Raw genomic sequence first — 24,148 nt, 5'->3', positions numbered from 1 at the left:
CTCCCCCCTCTCCCCCTCTCCCCCTCTCTCTCTTCACCTGACAGAATGAGCTGTGGACCTGCATCAACTCCTCTCTACCAGGTAAGACAGAGCCGGCGCTCTTTCAAAGGGATGTGTTTGTCTTCTCCAGCAAATCCACCTGTCAGCTCGTAATCCCTCCCAGATGTTTGAGCGTTGCCGTGGAGCTGAGGCCTTGTACCCACCAAGCCCTCTCCAGAGGCTCCATATAAGTCGACACAGCTCATTTCCATGATGGATCTGAACACACGCCAAACGTTCAGCAAGGCACCAGTCAGCGGCTGAGCTACTGTTGGCCCACGAATGTCTGACGTTCTCGGGTCCATTGTCATTCGAGACTTGTTGATGTTTGGTTTTAGGGGGTCTTTTGGTTTCGGGAAAGACAGCAAAGTTTTTTTTTTTTTTTATGGGGCTTACAGACAACTTCTGGATGACAAGAATGTATTTCTGCACATCAAAAAAATCAGTGTGGACGTCTGCACTGTGACCCTGAACCTGTTTAGATTGAGGTCCTGATGCTGATAGTGGCCATCTTTGTTGATCCACAGGAGCCTCCAAGAAGTCTGATGGGTGGGCGGGGCTGGGCTGCTGTGAGCTGGCCATCTCTCCCGAGTGTCGCAGGGATTGTAAAAAGGTAAGGCTCACTACACAATGCACTGTGACAGTGACAGAATATATACAGTATAAATATTATAAACATACAGTGAGAGAGAGAGAGAGAGAGAGAGAGAGAGAGAGATAGATAGAGAGAGAGAGAGAGGAGAAAGAGATATAAAGAAAGAAAGATAGAGGAGAGCGAGAAAGAAGACAGAGAGAGAGGAGAGAAAGAGAAGAAGAGAGAGGATAGAAAAGAGGGAAAGAGAATAGCAGAGAAAGAAAGAGAGAGAGAGACAGAGAGAGAGAGAGAGAGGAGAGCGAGAGAGACAGAGAGAGAAAGATAGACAAATGGAGGAGAGAGAAAGCAGAAAAAGAGAGGAGAGACAGAGGCAGGTGGATCCCTGGCTCACCTGTAATCTCTCCCCCTTTGCAGGCGTCGTCAAAGAATGACATCACTAAAGTATGCAAGAAGGATACCGAGGTACGCAACGGGTTCCCTGCTTAACAAGCACCACCAGGGAGAGAGGAGCACATCCTGTAGGCCTGCTGGGATAGCTAGCCTAGCCAGCCTGCGGGCGAGCCCACACCCTCCATCCCCCCTCTGGCAACACTCTGAACTGACAAACAAACAAACACAGTGGGCACAATGTTTGGTTTGGATCAGCACCATGACCACCAACCTACACACTCACACACACACACACCCACCCACACACACACATACACACACAGTACACACACACATACACACGTACCAGACCGTGGTTCCTTTCATGTCTGCTGTGTCTCCCAGTTGAGTGAATAGTAGCTAGAGGAGTCAGAGCCAGAACACAGAACAGCACTGGTCTGTATGCTCTTTTATGACATGCTGAATGGACCCCAGTGTGTGTGTGTGAGGGTGTGTGAGTGTGTGTGTGTGTGTGCGTGTGTTTGTGTCTTAGCTAGACAGCTGACAGGACGGTTGGTTGGCCCTGTTCACAGTCTTCAGGTTAGGGTCAGGGTCGGGGTTAGCTAACCCTGTATGCTGACACGGTCAGCATACCTGATCTGGGGCCTTTCTTATTGAGGTCTGTAGCAGCCTCAGTGTTCGTTGTCGAGTTCATCATGAAATATGAAGAAGAACCAGGAGTATTAATGAATGGTTGTGATGGCTCGTGAATCAGAATTGTACAGTTGTGTGTTCTGACCATGTTTTCTCTCTCACTTCCAGAAACCTCTCTACAACTGCATCACCAAGAACGAGAGTAAGATCACAGTCTGGTTTCAAGAACCCATCTCAATGACACACACACCCACACAGACCTGACACACACACACATCCAAGTCTGACGCCTGAGCCTGTGATAGGATGAGAATTAAACATGCTGTAAGCCTGGTGACCCTTGACCTCTCAGAGAAGGAAGTGCGTGCCCCTCCTGGCTGGCCGTGTTTACATTCCTGCATGGCCGGGTCACAACCCCTCGGTCAGAGGACTTGATTGGACGTGTCACCGAGCAGGCCAGCCACAGAAAGGCCTGATTTGTATTCGGAGCCGCGAACATGAGACTGCAGACAACAGCAGCTCAAATGTGATCTGCCTCCGCAAACTTCACAGGATGTGAGGTTGCTGACTTCCTGTCGAGAGGTCTGGCAACCTCAGACCCGGCCCTCCACATGTTCACCATCCCTAATTACACCAGTATGTGTGTGTGTGTGTGTGTGTGTGGGTGTGTGTGTGTGTGTGTGTGTGAGGGAGAGGGAGGAGGACAGGGTCTGCTTGTATGTATATTAATGTAAGTGTGCTTATGTGTGTGTCTCAGTGTTGTGCACGTTCATACCTCTCATTAACTCGTTCAAAGTTCAGTTTACACAAGTCAACATGAATAGTTCACGTTCATAGTGCACTATTTAAATTCTGAACCTGTTCATAGTTTAGTTCATTTCATAGTTGTAGGGTGTGTGTTTACTGTGTGTAACAATACCCCCCAAAATAATAAGGTGCATCAGATGTAGTCGCTGAGTCTGCGTCTCTGCTTTCACTTGTCATTTTTATGAGACAGAGAGTTGTTGTCTTGGAATACGTTGCTTGTTTGGTTACGTGTGTGGGAGAAATCATGGGTAACGTAGTGCAAAGTCGAGTTAACTGGTTCAGGTTAGGCTACATGGCAAACGTTTTTGGATTCAATTTAGACAGTGTTTCTCCTCAGGAGAAGGAAAACATTCCGTTAAGTTTTAGCTAGACCTCAAATTATATGAACGTGTTCACCATTCAAATTCATTATTTGTCATAAAATTGCGTTCAGTTCATCGTTCTCATAAAATTGAACGTGTTCATGAACGCGTTCTTTTGAACGCATTCATGCACAACACTGTTGTGTCCATTGTTTCTCATGTCTGTGTGTGTGTATGTGTGTGTGTGTCTCTGTGTGTGTGTGGTTGCATGTGTGTCTGTGCGTGTGTCTGTGTGTGTCTGCGTCTGTGTGTGTGTGTCTCTGTGTGTGTGTCTCTGTGTGTGTGTGTGTGTGTGTGTCGTCAGTGGGCTCCGTGTGCTGCGGCTATGCGGGCAGACACACCAACTGCAGGGATTTCTGTCAGGCCATCTTCAGGACAGACATGTCCCCCACCGCGTCCCAGATCCAGTCTGTCAAGGACTACTGTGAGCCCATCAGCCCACAGCTCATCAGCTGCGTGGTCAACTACACCAAGTCCTATCCCATACACAGCCCCATAGACAGTGAGTTCAGCCCCGGACATCAACCATTGAAATGGTGTTTCATCCTAATCTGGATTATAGGATACAAATGGATATACGTTCACCCCTCTCTCTCTCTCTCTCTCTCTCTCTCTCTCTCTCTCTCTCTCTCTCTCTCTCTCTCTCTCTCTCTCTCTCCTCGCCCGCCCTGCCACCCTCTGCCCCCTCTGCCCCCTCCCTCACCTTCAACCCAACCTAACACCAACCAACCGCCCCTCTCCCACCACCACCCGCCCCCAACCAATCCCCTCCCCCACCGGCCCTTCCAACTCCCTCCCTTGCTCGCCCTCCACCCCTCCCCCCCCCCCCCTCCCAGGTCTGTACTGCTGCGACCGGGCTGAGGACGCCCACTGCCAGGTGGCGTGCCGGAGGATCCTGCGCACCATGACGACGGAGCACGAGATCATGGAGGGGCTGATTGTGGAGTGTGACAGCAAGCCCCTCCCCCAGGACCCGCTGTGGCAGTGCTTCCTGGGCAGTGGCAACCCCCCCGCCAAGACCGACGTGGACACCCCCTCCCCCGCCAAGATGGACTGTGCCAAGCTGCACTGCTGCGCCAAAGCCAATACCTCACTCTGCAGGTGAGACAGACACACACACACACACTCACTCGCACACCCACACACAATTTTTCTCCCTCCCTCTCCCGTCGATTTGTCTCCTCTCTCTCACTCTCTCCCTTTCTCCCCCTTTATCCATCTCTCTCTCTCTCTCTCTCTCTCTCTCTCAGGGAGATGTGTCAGAAGTTCAGCACTAACTGGGGCACCCAGACTTGGCTGGAGTTCGACCAGCTGTGCGAGTACAACCCTGTGGAGATGGAGCTGATCACCTGTCTGGCCGACGTCCGAGAACCCTGCCAGCTGGGCTGCAAGGACCTGGCCTACTGCACCAACTTCAACAACAGGTACATCTCCAGCATGTCCACCAGTAGCCTGAGGGAACTTCCTTCAGTGTCGGCAGGCTCTTGGTTTGATGTGATTACTAAGACTGGGAGTCCCAGAGAGGGCAGGGGAGAAGCAGGGAGTCCTGTGGAGGAACTCGGGCTGGCTGTGGAACTTCCTGTTGCAAATGTATCTCCTTCCTCAGAGACTCTACTTATTATTTCCTGTGGGTACCTCCCGCCCCATCGACCAGCTCAGAGCGCAGAGGTCCGTATGTACGATGAGTAGGGCGGGGGGCTTACAGGAATGGTTGGTTATCTCCCCGGGGACCTTGGCTTGCTTTCCACAGTGGGGTCTAACCTGAACGTTCTAGAACATGGTTCCCCTTCTAGAAGCAGAACTGGAAGGCATTCCAACTATTCCATGTATTGTTTTTGTTGGAGGAGAAGAAGAAGAGAGAGAGAGAGAGAGAGAGAGAGAGAGAGAGAGAGAGAGAGAGAGAGGTTGAAGCCCTCTTTAGATGACGGTGGCATGGCCTCTCCCGTTGTGAGTTCAAGCAAACAAACGCTGGCTCGGGTTTCCTTTGATGTCGTCCAGGGGACTGTCGTGTGTGAGCCTTCCCCCTGTGGGGTTCAAACACCGGGGCTGACCTTCAACCCAGAGGTCCAGGGACACCAGGATGGAGGACAAACAGGACTGAAGGGATGTGTGTGTGTGTGTGTGTAAGGGGGGGGGGGGGGTTGTACGTGTAGCTAATAGATATATACGCAACATGCAATGCTTTCTTTTCCTCTCCAGCAATTTTCCATGTTTAGAGAGACTTGAAAGCCAGGGAAGTGAGTCACTGTGGAAGGAAGAGAGAGGGTTTAAGTCTGACAGGAAGTGGACACAAAACACTGTTGCTATGACTACCCCTGGGGTTACATTATGGTCACAGCTCAGGATGATGATGAGACCCTGTTGACAATATTCAAACACACACTCATGCACACAGACTCATGCACACACACTCATGCACAGACATGCACGCACGCACACACACATTTTCACGCAAGCACACAGTCACTCACACAAAAACACCCTCTCTAAGACTGTAAACAAACCCGGCTCTAACAAGGAGATCAGTAGCAGTTGACCACACCCAGCCTCTGTCTGTAAATCTGCCTCCCACTCAACCCTCCAATTAGATGACCCATGCTAGGCCCATCCCACAAATCAAATGGCTCGCTCTGGACAGACCAATTAGCTTGCTGCAATGGGCCAACATGAAATACACTTGCTAGTGTGTATTTCTACTGTTAACCTAGTTTAATTAGAAATCAGAAAAACACGATAATTGTTGGATACGTGTTTGTGCTCTGCCTCTAGCCTGTGCTCGTATACAAACGTGATGTCATTTTTCTCCTGTTTCTCTTTGCCGATAGGCCCACAGAGTTGTTTCGCAGCTGCAACATCCAATCCGATCAGGGAGCCATGAATGACATCAAGCTCTGGTCCAATGGGACGATCAAGATGCCGTTCATGAACATCCCAGTCCTGGACATCAGGAAGTGCAGGCCGGAGATGTGGAAGGCCGTGGCCTGCGCTCTGCAGATCAAACCCTGCTACAGCAAGTCACGAGGAGCAGTCATCTGCAAGTAGGGAACCCACTCTCATATGCTCTGCTTGGCCCTTCTCTCTACTTCACTACTAATCATTATTTATTTACTGTACTCTGCCATAGTCTGTGGCAGTCTTGACTCTACGCCTAAAATTTATAATACCATACTCTACTTTTCTCTATACTGCTCTGCTTTACTCTTTCTCGTCCTCAAACAGAGATAGATAGAGAGAGAGAGAGAGAGAGAGAGAGAGAGAGAGAGAGAGAGAGAGAGAGAGAGAGAGAGAGAGAGAGAGAGAGAGAGAGAGAGAGAGAGAGAGAGAGAGAGAGAGATGAATGGAGTGTTTTGTGGTCTCTGCAAGACCTGACTCAGTCCTTCCCTCAGTGTATACATCTATAGATCCTGTCACTGAGAAATCCCACCTGGACCTGTGTGTGTGTGTGTCAGGGCTCTGTGGTGTAGTCAGTGTGGTCAGAGACAGACATTCCATACCGCAGTGTCATTCACACGCGGGCACACGTGTGTGACAGGGAGACGTGCTGACACACACCTTTATTTACACGTACATTCCCAGCACTCCCCCTTGGGCCTGTAAACACACACACACGCATGTCAGGCCAACACACTGTCGCACACACACACAGGCGCGTGTGTTGCAGTCATTGTGTCGGAGCTTGTTCCGGATTATCCCTCCTCACGCTAACCCTTCATACGGTCTGCCCCCCCACCCCTCGACCCCCATCAACCAACCCCTTCAATCTTTTCACGTCTTCCACAAAGCCTCACCCACCTCCCTGTCCATCTCCTCCAGCCTCCTCCGCCCCATTCCCCCCTCCCCCCTTGTCATTGATTGATGGTGGGGCGGGACCTCGTGTGCATTAGTCAAGCCTGTGATTGGCAGCATCTGCCCCTGCCCTGTAAACCTAAACACAGGCGTCCCCCTGCTCAAGTCTGTGCAAGCGTTTACTTGTGTGTGTGTGTGCGAGAGAGGAAATGTATGTGTGTGTGAGAGAGAGGAAATGTATGTTTGTGTGTGTAACCTGAGCGAGAGAGAACGCAAGAAAGATTGTGTGAAAGAGATAATGTGTGTGTGTGTGTATGTATGTATGAAAATAGACCGAGAGAGCAAGAAAGAGAGTGTTTGTGTGTGACACCGCTGACGGATGGAAGAGCAGAGGGGGGTTGAAGGATAGCAACAAGACAGAGTCAGACAGGAAATGACACGGTGGGATATCGGCGCAGGCTTGCCAGAGAGACTGCTGGGAGTGTCTGTACTACGGGGGCCTGTAGCAGGCATGGTCTGGGAGGGAAGAAGCCACTTCAAAGAGGCCAAACTCCTCCATGACTCAGGGGAAATAGGCCACATTACACAAAAATGCTGCTCGGGCCTTTGAACGTAGCCCCGAAAATGCTTCTCATTCTTGACAACGTTCCTGTAGACGCTATGTCGAACATCCTCCGCCTCTTGACTCCTCCCCCAGGTCGGACTGTGTGGACATCCTGACCCAGTGTGGCGACCACAAGCTCTTCCACGAGGGCCAGACGGCCGAGCGCATCTGTGACCTGCTGTCCCCCACGGACGACCCCCAGCGCTGCATCCCCCTCCACAGATACCTCAGTCAGTAGCCCACAAAGTGTGTGTGTGTGTGAGAGAGAGAGAGAGAGAGAGAGAGAGAGAGAGAGAGAGAGAGAGAGAGAGAGAGAGAGAGAGAGAGAGAGAGAGAGAGATAGTGTGTGTGTTATTGAGTTGAATATTTGTTGTGCCGTCCTTTTTTCAAATAAAAGTGTGTACTCTCAAATTGTCTACCTCACTCCCCAGCTCCCAGTTCCATAGACAACTACATGGAGGAAGTCATCCACCCCTGCAACCCCAACCCCTGCCCTAGCAACCACCTGTGTGAGGTCAACAGGAAGGGTTGCCATGACGAGCACAACTGCCATCCTTACTTCTGTGTGCCAGGTAGGTAGTGCATCCTGTCTCCTCCTACCACTAGAGGGCGACAGTTTGAGCAAATACACCACCGCAAGGCTCTCCAACCTGTAACTGGAAAACCACCGTACTGGACTGTAGGTTGTCACTCCAAACCCTAATCTAGCACACTTTATTCTAAGAAATTGCTGGTTAATGTGTTCATGTGAATCCGGTTAGTGACACAGAGAGTGACACCAAAAAAATCTCCAGGAAAATGTCTCTCCAGGAGCAATGTCTTGGTTGTGAGGTTCCAGGACGGTATCTTTTCAAGAGCAGTGTTGGAGACCCCTGCACTACACTTATGCACAAGAAGCTCAAACGTGAAGTTTGCAGTATGTCCCACTGGGTTATCCTCTCTCTGTGTCTGTCTGTTTGTGTGTGTTTACATGCGCGTGTGCGTATGTGTGTGTATATGGTGAATGTGCGTGTGTGTGTTCCATATCACAAGCCTGTAAGCTGGGCGAGGCGTCAGAGTTCCTGGTGCCCATGGACGCCCGTATCCAGGTGCCCAGGCGGAGGGCCCAGGTGGGCTGCTACGAGGTGTGCACCTGCAGCCCCAGTGGCCGCCTGGAGGGCTGCGCCGACATGCCCTGCCTGGACACCACCAAGACCTGCATCGTGGGAGGGCAGAGGAAGAGTGAGTGCATCACGTCCGATCTTCCTCACCTGTGACGCGCCGAGTCCGGACGCCTCACATATTTTTGACCCCCCCCCCCCCCGCTTGCAGCAGTCTGTAGGTGTCGATAACCAAGGAGGTCATCATTAGGTTGGGAGTTACTACGACTCGAGAGACACTGCAGATCTGTGTAAATGTTTCGTTTGAGATGTCTCGATGGTTTCTGATGTTGGGGGGGGGGAAATGAAAGGAGGAGCTTGTGGTGAAGAACTGACCCTGGTCTGAATCCCCCGACCCCTGCCTGTGACGGCATGGGGCTCGTGTTGTGGAAACAGCTCTCTCTCCCCCCCCCCCCTCTTCTCCCCTGAAATGCTGCGTTTGAAAAACAGAAAAGAAAGCGACCGCATGCTGCCATTTCCTTCCTGTGGTCCCACTCTCGCCCGCCATGACCAAATGTCACTGGGAGGACTTGAAAAGGAGCATGCTGCTAGTGCGCGACCCTCTCTCTTTCTCTTTCTTTCCTTCCTTCCTTCTTTCTTTCTTTCTTTCTTTCTTTCTTTCTTTCTTTCTTTCTTTCTTTCTTTCTTTCTTTCTTTCTTTCTTTCTTTCTTTCTTTCTTTCTTTCTTTCTTTCTTTCTTTCTTTCTTTCTTTCTTTCTCTCTCTCTCTCTCTCTCTCTCTCTCTCTCTCTCTCTCTCTCTCTCTCTCTCTCTCTCTCTCTCTCTCTCTCTCTCTCTCTCTCTCTCTCTCTCTCTCTCTCTCTCTCTCTTCCTTCTTTCTATCTCTCTCAACCACACCATGTGTTGGGGGGAGGGGAGGAAGTTGTAGAGAGTAAAGTAAACCGCACATCCTCTGAGGAACCACATGGCCCATGATCCCTCTGTATCACCGCCCCCTAGTGGTACAGCCACAACCTCTACATGTCAGACCGCTAAACAACACAAAAACTTCGTCAGGGCCTTCTCCCCACCCCACTCCTCCTCTCCTTCCCCCTCTTTCTCTGGTTTGGTTTTGAATCTACATTTGTTTGAACCCAAACTAGTTTATTGGTTTTGCTTTTATGTTTGTTTTCCCCTCCACAACCACCCGGGTCATGTGTTTGGGGTCTTATTGGACACAGATGTGGAAGGCCTGGACAGCAGTCCGTTCCAGAACACCCGGACGAGCCGGGGGTCCCGTAGGAGAGCTGTGTTAGAGCGGCTCGCGTTGTGCCGCTCTAGGAAGGATTCAAAGAAACATGTGTCCGCAAGCGAGCGGAGTGTGCGTCATTGGAGTGTCGCGCGCGTGCGCGCGCGTGCGTGTTTCTACACGCGTTTGTGTTGACGTGCGTTTGTGTTGACGTGCGTTTGTGTTGACGTGCGTTTGTGCGTGTGCGTGTCTCCAGATCACGGGACGTCCTTCTGGGTGGACTGCCACCCCTGCTCCTGCTTCGCCGGCGAGGTCGTCTGCTCCACGCGCCAGTGCCTCAGCGCAGACAGCTCCAACGAGGACCGCCAGAGCTTCACGGGTCAGTGCGTGGGGAAAGCGTGTGTTTGCGTGTCCTTGTGCGTGAGGGACGGTCTAGAAGGATCTACGACTGACCCCTCTCGTGTCCGTGCAGGTCTGCCTTGTGGCTGCCAGGACCGCTTCGTCCCCGTGTGTGCCAATAACGGACGCACCTACCCCAGCGCGTGTGTGGCGCGCTGTGTCGGCTTCAAGGACCACCAGTTTTTGTTTGGCCGTTGCCGTGGCAACGACCCCTGCTCCCCGAACCCCTGTCAGAGGAACCAGAGGTGAGCGACTGCTGCTGCAGTTCTCCTCCTGTCCCACAGGGGAGCTGGGGAGACCAGGCCACCGTTGGGGAGAGGCCCCCTGCTGTTCAGCCTTTTCTCTCTCTTTCTCACTTTCTCTCCACTCTCACTCTCTGTCATTTCTCTGTCTCTCTCTCTCTGTCTTTCTCTCTGTCGTTCTCTCTGTCTCTCTCTCTCTATGATTGACAGCTGTGTTGTTTGTTCAGGTGGGTCTAGGCTGGGGCCCCCCTAAGTTGCCGGGGGTAACCGGGCTATAAGGGTCTTTGGGTATGGGGTGTGTTGTTGTAACCCCCCCCCTTCCCCCATCGCCTTGAACTCCCTGCTCACAGAGAGGGGTCATTCTTTACCCAGCATCCTTCACTTTCTCTTACGTAGGCTGCCTCATCGAGGGAGAGACATGAGAGTGAGACAGAGAACAACAGTAGTAAACAGTAGTCCAAAGCCATTCAACTGTGATACTGCTGCTCTCTTCCTCCCTCTCTTCCTCCCTCCCTTCATCCCTTCTCACTCTCTTTCTGAACATACCTACCTCCCCGTCCCCTCCCTCCCTCTCTCCCCGACCTCTAGGGTGTAAAGATAAATGTCTGCTGTTACCCTGGCGTAACATCTCTTCTTTTTCGAAGACCCAGACAATCTGTCTCAGTCCTCACCCCCTAAACCCTCTTGTTCTCTGGTAAACAAGACAATAAAACTGCTGGGCAACGCCCGTCCTCACACCTGATTGGTGCAGACGCATTGCGGTGGCGTTGCCGCGGAGACCCCATGGTCTTCAGTCAGGTGACTGAAAGGAGGTTGGTGTTCCACCCTTCCCATCCAGCAGCACACCGGGCTAGTGCCTGGGTTTGAATCCAGCCTTGGCACTTTGCTGCATGTCTTCCCTCCTCTCTCTCTCCCTGCCATTCCTGCCACACTTCACTTGCATGCTGTCCAACAAAACATGACAAATGCAAAACATATATAAGAAAGCCAGAGGGTGAAATGCTTTACTGCTTTGGAAAACGGTCTAACCCCCTTCCCTCTTCCTGGTTCGGCTCCTCCCCCCTCCCCAGGTGCATCCCTAACAGGCGCGTGTGCCTCAGTGACCTGCTGGCCGCGCCCTGTCACCAGTACGAGTGCGTGGGCCGCACCACCGCCTGCGACAAGACCCACCTGGACCCCGCCTGTGACAAGGACGGCAACCCCCACACCAACCTGTGCCAGCTGTACCAGACGGGGAAGACCCTGGCCTACATGGGCCAGTGTCAGGTAGGAGCCAGGACGCCCACAGCGCTGTCGATCGCTTGACGCTAAAAGAACTAGTTTGCATAGTGGGGTGTGTGTAGAGGACTGGAGTGTTTTGCTGGGGTCTCCAACTCTGATTCCTGGAGAATGGCCTTCCTGTAGGTTTAAGATCCGACTGTAATCCAGCTCACTTGATTTAAATAATGTGCTTCTTATCCTGTTAAATAGGGTTAGCTCTTCAGGAACAGGGTGGAGACTGGAGGTGTACAGATTGATGGAGTGTTTCGCAAACACGGTTCACAGCTTGAGAATCGCAGTTCGTATCACCACGTCTTCGTGGTTGAACAAGCTGCATTCAGAAGCTTCTGGAAGAAAAAAAACACATTATACACACGTTCTCTGTTTTCATATTTGCTCAGTCATAAAAGGGTTGGTGCCCGTCGGCACTATGCTCTGGGGAAAATAACCTGACACTGAATCACAGAACCAGGGTGGGGTGTGTGTGTGTGTGTGTGTGTGTGCCATGGAGAGGTGTGTGTACCGATTAGTCAGTGAAATGAAAGTAATCCTCTCTGAGCTGCAGTGAAAAGCTTCTCTCTGGTGTCAGCTTGGTGAGAACACATTCTGTCAGACAGATACAGAGGAGCACCACCACGGTGCTACACCCCAACTGGTGCTTATGGACACACAGCGACAGAAGCACAAACAGCCCTCTCACCCTCCCCCACACACAAACACACAAGCCCCCTCTCTGACACACACAAACATACACACAAACAACCCCCCCCCTCACACACACACACACACACACAGACACACACTCAACCCCCCCTCACACACACAGACACAAACAACCCCCCATTGGACACACACACACTGTCATACACACACACATAGACACACACACATTGCCAACCCGACGACAAACTCTCACGCACAGATGCACACATTTGCAGACTCTTATTCCGGGCTCTCGTGGGTGAGGATTACCTTCTGTGTGTTGTGCAGCTCTTTGAGAGAAGGCTGCTATCTCTGAACACGGCTGCTGGCTGAGCGCTCTGCAGGTGTGAGGCAGCGAGGCAGTGAGGCAGCGAGGCAGCGAGGCAGCGAGAGAGGCTGGAGGCAGCCAGAGCGGTGGGGGTGGGTGTTGTGGTTTGGATGCTTGGTATTCCGCTACTGTGGTTAGGTACTGCAGGATCAGGTTAACCTTCCTCAACCGCTGCTGACCGCAGTCTTTTAGGGCCATTTGACCTCGTTAGAACACAGCCCATGCCTGGTGTCACATAGCAACGCTTCCAGAGACAATAGGTAAAGAACTTAACAGCCTTGTGCTTTTGTCTGTCGGCATGTGCGTGTGTCTGGATGTGTGTGTGTATCTGCGTTGGTGTGTGTGTGTGTGTGTGTGTGTTGCAGGATGCCTGCAGGAACCCCAAGCCTGTGTGTGGCCACAACGGCGAGACGTACAACACGGTCTGCGAGGCCTTCTCCGACCGCGTCGCCGTCGACTACGAGGGCCCGTGCAACGCCGTGGGGGTGGTGTCCGAGTTTGCGTCCGACTCGGGGTGCAACATGACCCCCTGCCCCCCCCTCTCCACTCCGGGCTGCACCCCCGTCATGCCCCCAGGTCAGCTGACGCCCCAATGAGATTACAAGAGGCGTCTTCGACTTCCTGCCGTCTCACCTTTGACCCCTGTGTGTGTGTGTGTGTGTGTGTGTGTGTGTGCCTGGCAGGTGCCTGCTGCCCTCTGTGTGCTGGCATGCTGCAGATCCTCTGGAGCAGCTTGCAGATGGACGTCTTCGCTAAAGTGAGTCTCCGCCTCGCCACAGGGCTGTGTTCCAACCTCTGCCCCCTCACTCAATATGGGGGTTTCTCATTGTTCTCAGCCCCTCAGACGTGTCCACTTTCATTTCCTCCATAACTGACTGTGGAGGAGAAACTGGATGCGACGCCTCTCTCCGTCGTTCACCTCGAGATGAGGGTGTGGCGTGGTATCCGTAGTGACACCTGTTGACCACTAGAGGGAGGTTCAGATCTACGGTCGCCAACTGTGCTGTCCATGCTGTACGCTGACGCTATCGTCAACATCACATGTCCTTGCCTGAAATTCCCTGCGTGTTCAGAATAACTGTCTAGGGCCGGATCTTAGAAAACAGACGCTCCCTCACACAAAGACGCTCTCACACACAAACACACAAACACACAAACAAACACACACACACAGACACGCACACACAAACTTGTAACAGTTAGTCAGCAGCTGCAAAGCCAGTTAGTCTGGGAAGCATCTCATTCACATCCGATGAATCATAAATCCAGGCTATTAGTCTCTCCTTAATCCCCAACACAAGTATTTGATTAACTCTAGGCCAAACCATAAGCCTGCTAATGCCAAACAAATGACCTCTGGGGGGGCATTTGATTAGAGTCAGGGCTCTAGGCCGCGAGGCTGCATAACTCTCACCATAACCGGGTTGCCCACGCTGCAGCACAGTCAACTTTTCATCACGTGGAGATCAAACGTACCCCTAGCCATGCCCTGACCACGAGTTCACCATCAAACTTGATGTGTACCGCTTTGCTTGGTTTTTGTTCCTAACCGCGTCTTCTCGTCTTGTGCCGGCGACCTCTGACCCCTCCCCTCCCAGCTGAACCACGGCCAGCCAGTGACGGTGCACGACGCGCTGCGGGTCCTGCGGCTGCACGTGTCCGTGCCGCAGTGCGACATCTTCGGCTACCTGAGCATCGACTCGCAGCTCGTCGTCCTCATCGTCCCCGTGGATCAACAGCCCACGCCGCTGCAGGTACACGCCCCTCACACACACACACGCACAGGCACACGCACGTAAAGGCCCACATACCTACGCGTGCACATATATACACACACCACATGCCTACGCACGCACATACGCACACACACACACACACACATACAGGCATGAACACACAGGAAGCCAGGCACTTGCGCATAAGCAAACACACAGGCACGCCGACACGCGCACACGCTCCCTCCCTCCCGCTCGCACGCCCGCCCCCACGGGGAACACGCGCTCGTCGAGATGCAGTTTCCATAGGCGTGCCCTCCTGGGAGGATTTGAAAACATATACGTTATGCCTGGAGTGAAACCGTCTCACAGATCCTCGTTGCCTGCTTGGGAGAGCTCCAGATAGATGTATTATTCATTGGCTGTACAGTACCGTCACAGTACATACGTATAGATAGCGGGTACGTTGACAGATGGACGTTGTCTGCTCGCAGTGAAAGTCTTATGTAAGCGGAGCTCAGCCTTATGTAAGCTCCAGCCTCTGTGTCTGTCCGTGCACAAACAAAAAGGTCTTCTACAGGTGCTTGTCTTCAGCTGGCACGGCCGTCGTTAGAGACACACGCTACACGCACAGACAAGAAAAGACTTATGCAAACACAACCAGACCGACCTGGCAGGCAGTCAGGCACACACACACACACACACGGCAATTTCCCCCATAACAAACGGGTATCGAGGGGAGGTGCAGTTACACGTTATCTATTTGTTTCTTTGATTAGCTTATTATTCCAATGGTGGTTGGGATACTTCTACAGGCAATGATCAATACACACTCTTCTTACGCAGGCTACAGTAGCCCTGTGGAGCTGTTCACGTCTTCACTAATCCCTGGCTCGTCTGGGCCTTTCAGCTCGCACTGAAAGCACTCGCATCCAGAGGGACGAGCATGAGAGACTGAGAGACACCATGCTGTTATTAATATTAGATGTGATCTCTTTTTTTTGGATGAGCAAACTGACTTCTTTTGAAAAGTTTCATTCCCCTCTGACAACATGTTTACTCTCTTTGTTTCCTTCCTCACTATTGTGTGTGTGTGTGTGTGTGTGTGCGTGTGCGTTTGTCAGATTGAAGCCTGCAGCAAGGAGGCGGAGAAGATCGACGCGCTCATCAACTACGGCAGCCCCACCCTCGTATCCCACGTCCCCCTCTCCGCCTTCCTCACCTCCGAGGTCAAGACCTCCACCGTCGTCTCCGCCGGGGCACCCAGGGCGGCCCCCTCCCCCCTGGCCCTATGCCTGGCCCTGGGCCTGCTCCTCACTCTAGTCCCAGGCTCCAACCGGGCCTAGGCCACCGCTAACCCAGTCCCACCGGCCAGCCTCCCTTTGCAGGAAGCTGGTGGTTGAACTCAGGGCTCGGACTCGCTGGGTCTGTCCTGTGACAGGAGCCCTGGAGAAGCTTTGAAGCTTTTGACAATCATCCCCATGGACGCCGCGGCGTCAGCGTTGTAAAGAATGGTGTCTGACAGGGAGAGAGTGAGCGGGAGAAAGAGCGAGTGGGGAAAGACAGCAGCCGGGCCCCTAACTCAGCCGTTAGACCCACTCGGAGGGCTCGGTCATTAATCTCATTTCCAGCAGGTGTGGACGTGGGGGTTGTGCTTTCAATTCCCTTCTGCTCTCCACCTCCATGCACGTGTGTGTGTGTGTGTGTGTGTGAGTGTGTGTGTGTGTGTGTGTGTGAGAGTGTGTGCGTGTGTGTCTGAGTGAAGAGTGCCGCATAAGTAGGTGCCTGGTGGTTTAGTTAAGTCGTTTGTGTGACTGATGCACTCAAAGTCTGACATTTGACAGTGTCTCAGAGGTCCAATTACCTCTTTTACACATACACAAACACACAATCACACAAACACACACACACGAGCACCCACCCACAAAAACACACACACACACACACACAGGTACGCAAACGCACACGCCTACGCAAAACAAATGATCTGTAAATTCGAGGAGGTGGATGGGTACAGAGACTGAACGACACAACACACCTACACACACAGACGAACCCGGTTCACCCTCTTATTTCAGCCCTGTCGATGGTCTAACTATAGTGGAGACTGTCATCCCTGCTCCGACAGTCAATAAAAGGGATCCAGGATGTTCCTCTGACTGTAGATAAGAGAATGAAGGAACAGCAGCCATGTTCAAAACGACAATCAACCCCAGTCTGTCCTAGCTACCCTTGGCGTCAGCCCACCCACAGAAAGCCTTGCATATAGTTTTCTAATATGAAGTAATACAATGCAATAATTTTATAATGTCGATAAGAATGATGAAATGTTCTATATTTGATATGTATCTAAAAAGAAGAAAAAGAGTGGATGGAGATATGATCATCTGTGCCATTTTTTTTTTTTTATCTCTGTGTCCTTTTATTCATTGCATGATGACAATTATGAAGCCTTTTACTCCAGAATGTAATGTATTCTACGTTGTGCCGTCCTGATGCGTTGTCACCGGTATGCCTAACACCCCACCCCATCACCCTCCACCCCATCACCCTCCACCCCATCACCCTCCACCGCATCACCCTCCACCCCATCACCCTCCACCGCATCACCCTCCACCCCATCACCCTCCACCCCATCACCCTCCACCGCATCACCCTCCACCCCATCACCCTCCACCCCATCACCCTCCACCCCATCACCCTCCACCCATCACCCTCCACCCCATCACCCTCCACCCATCACCCTCCACCCCATCACCCTCCACCCCATCACCCTCCACCCCATCACCCTCCACCCATCACCCTCCACCCCATCACCCTCCACCGCATCACCCACCACCGCATCACCCTCCACCCCATCACCCTCCACCGCATCACCCTCCACCCCATCACCCTCCACCCCATCATCTTCCACCCCTCAACCCCCCCACTCCAACGTGCCCCTTTTCCACCATCAGTATTATGTTGCTAGGCAGCTTTGTAGCACCAAACCCACAACATGGGCTTTCGTATTATTTCATGTTTTCAACTTTGTTTATATGTTGTTGTATTTTTTAATTATATCAGATGTGTAATATTGCCAATGTTTGCGGAGCTGCAGAACCACGGAAGCGTTGCGTTGATCAACGCTGTGTTGCATCATGGTTGTGGAGAGATGAGAAGGTGCCAGTACTTGCAAAAATGTGTGTAAAATGCCAACAGAATGCATATTTTATGAAATATAATAAGATCCTACAGTACAAAACCTGTTTCTTTGCAGTGTGTTTCATCATAGAATGATGTTTGTGAACATCCTCACAGGAAGGAGGAGAAAAGCAAACAGAACAGAAACATGAGCCACCTTCCAGTCCACTCTCTCTCCCATCCTCCAACTATATTGCAATACATGTAAACACCACAAGATGGTGTAGATTGTGAGTCCCTTAATGCTATTCTACAAGGCATACTGAATGCATGTCTCGGTGTGTGTTTGTGTGTGTGTGTGTTCTTCTCCAGGGCCCTAGGGGGCAGTGACTGGGGAGCAGAGAAGGAAATAGAAGTGTCTAGAGCCTGATAAAGGTCTACGAGGCAAAACTTTGATCGGCTTGTGATGTTCACGCTTAGCCAAACACTCACAGTGGAATTACTGACCGTGACAAGTCATGAGAGTTTCCCTCTCTTTTGGGTCTCCGTCCCTCTTTCTCCTCCCATCTCTGTTTTTCTCTTTCCTCTCTCTATCACTCAGTCTCTCTGTCCCATTCAATTCTCCAAATCCTGCGCATCAAAAACCTGTGTGTGTGTGTGTGTGTGTGGGGGGGGGGGGGGGGGGGGTTTAGTGGAAGTGTTTCCCAGTAACTGTGTGCTAAATGGGTTTATCTTTCATTCAGTTTACAGATTGCTTAGACACAAAAATGTCAAATAACACACAGTTAGTGAAACCTGACACTCAAGGAGCAAAACAGCAGCCCAGATCTGGACAACTATAAGCACATTCAGAAATATAAGATTATGTCACTTTCTGTAAACCTAAACACAATGTATATAGATCCCCTCTTCCTGAACATCTTAGCAAACCATATTTGCTGACCCTATGTGACTGACCTTGAGTTGGCTGAAACATGCAGTTCCTTGTGCAGAAACATTGCCCCGAGATGAGTTGTGACACACATCACAAGTTGACCAAGAGAGGCATGTGATCAGCATTCTGAAGGGGAAGTGAAGGGGAGGTGGGTGAACTTTGAATTTCCAGGAATCCCAAATCCCAGTAGACACAGTAGAAAAAAAGCCTTTGATAAAATCTTGGGAGAGAGAGTGAAGGAGACAGAAAGAGAGAGTGAGAAGGAGCATGCGGGTGTCTAATTGCCCGGCACTAAACGACAACACTTAAAGGACACATCTGGTTCTCAGGCTTTTTTCCACCAAAATGTATTTGATTCACACACACGAACAATAAACACTCGCGCATTTATCGCAGCTGTTTAGTGGCCGTACCAATACATTCAAGGGGGAAGTGGACATCAGTGCTGTGCTGCTCACAACAGTTTTGATATGGAATTCTGTATTTCTCTGCACACTGTGATTGAAATGGCATCCATTAATATAGAACTACTATATTTAGAGGTCCAAAACCCTCTTTTAACAAGTGTTTTAGAATGGCTCAGCCAGATGAGCCCGTTGGATTTTCTGTTTGCGATCTAATCGTCTTGCAGCTGAGTTCCGTCGATGCTATGGACAGTCAGTTTTACTTAGTACACTCATGCATAGGTACTGGGCAGGGAAACTTGATAGAAAACAGAATTCAAAAATGCACAGCACAGTGTTGGACAGTGTCAGGATATAGTGTCTGCTGAGTGTCATAGGAAAGTGTCAGGCAGAGGGAAGAAACAAACAATGCATACTCGCACACACCTTTCCACCCTCACCGTCTCTTTCTTTCTCTCTCTCTCTCTCTTACAGGCACATTTGGACAACTAACATCAGGGATTTCTTTCTATCTTTCTCTCTCCCGCTCTTACTCTTTCAACAGAAAACTCTCCAGCAGAAACTGACCCTGACGCCGTTGCCAAAACACATTGCTCAATCACAATGTATTCCCAAACAAAATGTTCCAAGGTTAAAAGCTAGCCTTCTAGAAAATAAACAGTCCCCAACTCAATCAATATGCCAATAATGTTGTATCCAACGCAGCCAGGAAGATAATCAAACATGTTATGGTCGTAACATGTCTACCACCACAGGTGGCTTTGTCACACTGCCACCTTTTCCTCATTCTAGTCCCCTTATTGTATCACTCCAAGAGCTGTGCTTTTGTGTCACCGGGAAAAACGCTCTCTCTCTCTCACAGGTGACAGGTTAAGAACAAAGAACACACACGGACACAACCAAACACACACAGACACAACCTAACACACAGACACAACCAAACACACAGACACAACCTAACACACACAGACACAACCTAACACACAGACACAACCTAACACACACGGACACAATCTAACACACAGACAAGGCCCCTTACAGGTGACAGGTTAAGGACCCAGACACAGACATTCCCTCACACACAGACACAGTCTCTCACAGGTGACAGGTTAAGGACACAGACACAGCCCCCTCTTCAGGCATTAATGGGACACCGCCAGCTGTCCACCGAGGTAGACCCAGCATTGCTGCCATCTGGCCCTCTGCTCATTATCAGACAGAGGGAGGGAAGAGAGGCGGACAGGGGGAAGGAGAGGGGAACAGAGAAAGGGTGGGTGAGACAAACAAGTGGGGAAGGGGGAAATGACAGCGTACACTGGGATAAATTAGTTATAGAGAACATCAAATCACCAGGCCTAAAGGGCATACCTTTATTGGCTTTCCAATCTCAGGCAGGCCTGTCCAATCACAAGAGCCTGCTTTTCAAACTGTCCGAGCAGCGTTTGCCCTGCTCCTCAGGGAGACTCCTCGGAATCCCTGCACCAAGGGAGGCCCCATCCCAAGCACCTCCACCACGAACCCAGTCCTAGCCATGGGAGTGAACCTCATCTCCAACGCAATCAAACCACAGTCACACTCAGAGAGCTGCTTGTTAATAACACGGATATTATTTTCTATGCTGCTAACTTCCTGGGTGACTCATGCTGTCTCAGTCCAGAGTCACGACCAGCACTACTTGTAGTCCACAGTGTCATTTCCCAGTGACGGTCAACCCTGTGTGAAGCAGGAGGAAGGTAGGAGACAAGTGCCTTGCCTCGAGAGCCCAACGCCATTTCGGACACATTAATTCTGATCCAACATGACCATTCCATTCAGAGTCCTGTTCACAGATCCCAGACCCGTACCGTGTCTCTGGACAAGTGCAGTTGTGGCCAATGTCTCTGGTGTCATCTTGGTGAGAGCAAGGATTCTAGAAAAGAGTAAGGTACAGAAATGTAGAGAGACCAAACCCCGGCAAAGAGAATACTGGAGAGATACTTGAAAGATGAGACAGACACATACTCACACATGCGTGCACACGCGCACACACACGGTTTCTTCATCTCATCTGTTGTTTGTACAGCCGAACAACAAAGGACGTGTTCCGGAAATAAAGAACAAATGTGTCATGAATTCTATCAAAGTGAATGAACTGTGTTGTATATTAAAGTCCTTGCTACTAAGTTGGTGAGTCTGCGTGTTCTCAGTTTCTCTCCTTCTCTCTCTGTCTCTCTCTCTCCTTCTCTCTCTCGGTGTCTCTGTCTTTCTCTCTGTAGATGAGCAATGCTCTAGACTAGATAGCCCAGGGGCACAGAACACACACCACTTAACATCAAAGCACAGCATCAATGATAAACTTTTCAGTGGGCTCTCTTGATGAGTTTAATGGCCTCCCATGCTCTTTTGGTGTATCTGTGTCTTTAGAAACTAATGTCAAGCATGAATAAACATCAACATAAACCTTTCTAAGGAATTCATGAGAGAGAGAGAGAGAGAGAGAGAGAGAGAGAGAGAGAGAGAGAGAGAGAGAGAGAGAGAGAGACAGAGAGAGAGAGAGAGAGAGAGAGAGAGAGAGAGAGACAGACAGACAGACAGACAGACAGACAGACAGACAGAACTAGAGAGAGAGAAATGTTTTAGATGTTGTTTCCTAATCACCACAGTGCACAAATGTTGTTACTCCTTTTTTACTTACTTGTTGTTACTCTCCTTACTCCTTTTTTATGTGATTGCCTCAACCATCTACACTCAAGAGCAACAAAATTCCCTGAAGATATCACATCATTCACATGCCCTACTTATCCTTAAATACCCTTTACATCAGAGCAGAAATAGAATCCTTTTTTTTCTGCACGACACATGCTTTATGTAAATGACTGTGCTGTTGCAATCTCTAAATGATCACTACTGCCATACATTTCCCTTCTAAATGAGTTTGGCATAATACCACTTTCTCCATGAAAAGAGTGCACCGGAAACACATCAAAAGCGGTTCTCGATCTCTCTATGGGCGTTAACGGTTCAAAAGCAAGGGATTGGACCCCCGTCAAAGTTCAAGATGGCTGAGGAGGTCACCTCGATAGGTCTCCCCCTGGAAGTGGTCTTCAGGCAGGGGGAATCAGCAGAGCCCAGAGGTGGTTACTTAGCAGCCAGGCAGATATTCCAATCCTGTATATCATTCAGCCTTCAAAGAGGAGCACCAAACACACCCATGGAACGTGATACTGTGGGAAAGCTCCTTGCCAGGGAAGTGTGCATGAGCCATAAAAAGGTGCTAACTATACTGGAAGGGAGCACATCAACGTGAGTGTAACAACCCTAAGAAGACTGCAAGGCTGGAAAACATATTGAGTCACTCACCATCTATCCACTAACCTTGCTCTATGGCTCTCTCCCTTTTGCCAGTTGTTGCCGACGTGTTTGATTAGTCATCTGATATCTTTGAATCATCTATGAATTATTTGTGGCTGTGATTATCAACTTTTGTTTAGCGGCGAACCTTTTACTGTTAATGTGCCCTTCGATGCACGGCCGCTTGTGTCTTAATGAGCAGGCCAATCCATTTTCCGATTCACTCCAGACTTTAATGACAAATCCGAAATACATTTGTATTCTAGTCGGCCTAGGCAATAGTTTATTAGTTTGGGTTGTGCTTGTGCATTGTCATTGTTTGTGATAAGTTTGGGGACTTGTTCTAAACACTTGACCAAAAGTTGTATTGGGGTAAGAATGTGTTGCACATGTTCCTCAGCCCAGGGGCGCCAGGGAACCACATCTGTTAATCCCCTGAGATGAACCCAAGTCTATTAAGTGAGACTAGGCCCAACCAAATTACCTGTAATCCATAGTAACAGAGTATATACTAAACGTTGACATTTGACATACAATACTATGCAAAAGTCTTTGTTACAAAGAAAACACATTTTATTTAAGTAAAGCAAAAATGCTTTGAGAAACAGTGACATGAAAAGACAACACAAAAATATGCCTAAGACTTTTGCACAGTTCTTTACGTCCCCTTTGGGCCATTGAGAGTGGGGGTGAGGGGTGGGGGGTGAGGAGTTGTCCCCACAGTGGCCAGGATCCAGATTGCTGTGCAGCCAGGATGTTTTGGGACTACCAAAAATAGGAGTGGAAGATAAGGGCGCCCAACTGTTCCCGTCCTCTTCTGGCATCCCTAATCCTGTGACCCTAGAGCTCTGGCTCAGGGCTGTTGCTGTGGATGAACTCCAGTCAGGACACAGTCTGTTCTGTCAGGCACACACTCAAATGCCAACTGACAGACAGACCAGGCCTTTACGTTGTGATGGATGTGTTTTTCCAGCAAGGGGCAAACATTCACTCCACTGCTGACTGACTGACTGACTGACTGACGACAGAATGACTGTGCACCTCTCTTTCCATGACCACCTGGATTCAAGCAGCCTGTCTTCTTCTGGGGTTACTGTGTGAAGCAGATGGGGAGTGTGCTGGTGCTGGAGGTAGTGGAGTTGAGTGCAAACTGAGTATGCATGGCCATACAGTGGTTAGAGGCGGATCAAACAATGGGCCTCATCAATCTCTGTCAGAGTCCCCAGGGACAAGGGAGGTCAGAGGCTTTGTCACCTCCTGGGGCGCAGGCAGGCTGAAGGGGAGGTGTGTGTCTGTGTATGTGTAGAGGGGGGCGTATATTTGACGCGGGTTTACACTTTTGCATGCCATATATACGCCAAATCCCTGTTTTACGTGCAGTTTATACACGAATTCCTCCCATTCATTTCTATCAACAGAAAATGTGTCTCTATCACACGCAGAACGTCACCAACTCTTTATCGATAAGTCATCATCCGGATTTAAATTTTACGGAGATTCACAATCTAGAAGCTTCCAAAGGCCTACACCAATTATTTGTTTGTAAACACTCGGCATGCGCGCAGCATGGTGGCAGAAAACCGGGAAAAGATAGCCTTTATAAGGGCTAGAGAATTACACAGAGTACACAAATAGTAAGAGAAAGCGATTCCCCATTGATCTGTCACATCAGAATTTTGATTTGGGTCACAAAAGTCTTGACATCTTAATGAGAATGTCGCCAGTAGACCGCATAGTCTTAAGGCGGCAGCCAAGTCTTCGCGTCATGTCACAGAGTTCACAATTGTACAGTTTTACATGTGTAAGTGTAAACCCGTGTCATAGATACGCAGAATGACACTGGATTGCTGTAATAGACATTAAGGGAAAACCAGCCTAATATCCATGCTCCTTTTCTCATAATATAATGTAGGTCTATTTCCAGTGATTCATTTATTAAACAATAAACTATCTAGTTTGTAATAGCAAGATTGACACGTCAACCTAAACTTTTTCGTTTAGAAAAGTTTCACTTGGAAAACAGAATTGCAGAACGGAGAAAACTGCATTCGCTGAGATGGGTGTTGATTGTTTACGACCGTACGATAGAGCTCGCTTGGCCTGGGCGGGGTGTGGTGAAGCTCTCAGCCAATCGGACGCGTGTTTCTCCTGTTCCACGCACTAGTAGC

The 24,148-nt window shown here is 50.2% G+C and overlaps 1 protein-coding gene across 1 annotated transcript in view; it reads left to right on the top strand.

Moving 5' to 3' along the window:
• Nucleotides 1–17,433, top strand: part of reck (reversion-inducing-cysteine-rich protein with kazal motifs) — a 32,947-nt gene extending 15,514 nt beyond the window's left edge. Inside the window, exons 4-21 of the mRNA XM_084703703.1 lie at nt 45–81; nt 567–652; nt 1,049–1,096; nt 1,826–1,859; nt 3,131–3,328; nt 3,663–3,927; nt 4,077–4,250; nt 5,652–5,864; nt 7,310–7,446; nt 7,648–7,788; nt 8,249–8,437; nt 9,800–9,922; nt 10,016–10,187; nt 11,255–11,450; nt 12,840–13,050; nt 13,158–13,231; nt 14,073–14,228; nt 15,314–17,433. Coding sequence (XP_084559829.1) covers nt 45–81; nt 567–652; nt 1,049–1,096; nt 1,826–1,859; nt 3,131–3,328; nt 3,663–3,927; nt 4,077–4,250; nt 5,652–5,864; nt 7,310–7,446; nt 7,648–7,788; nt 8,249–8,437; nt 9,800–9,922; nt 10,016–10,187; nt 11,255–11,450; nt 12,840–13,050; nt 13,158–13,231; nt 14,073–14,228; nt 15,314–15,535 — 2,676 coding nt within the window. The 3' untranslated portion in view covers nt 15,536–17,433. The remainder of the gene's footprint in view (nt 1–44; nt 82–566; nt 653–1,048; nt 1,097–1,825; nt 1,860–3,130; nt 3,329–3,662; nt 3,928–4,076; nt 4,251–5,651; nt 5,865–7,309; nt 7,447–7,647; nt 7,789–8,248; nt 8,438–9,799; nt 9,923–10,015; nt 10,188–11,254; nt 11,451–12,839; nt 13,051–13,157; nt 13,232–14,072; nt 14,229–15,313) is intronic.
• The last annotated feature ends 6,715 nt before the right edge of the window (nt 17,434–24,148 follow it).

Source organism: Hypomesus nipponensis, chromosome 8 (genome assembly GCF_054491055.1).
Source record: "Hypomesus nipponensis isolate SF chromosome 8, ASM5449105v1, whole genome shotgun sequence".
Taxonomy (NCBI): Eukaryota; Metazoa; Chordata; class Actinopteri; order Osmeriformes; family Osmeridae; genus Hypomesus; species Hypomesus nipponensis.
Note: the sequence above shows the minus strand (reverse complement) of the source record. Positions and strands in the feature narration are given on the sequence as shown.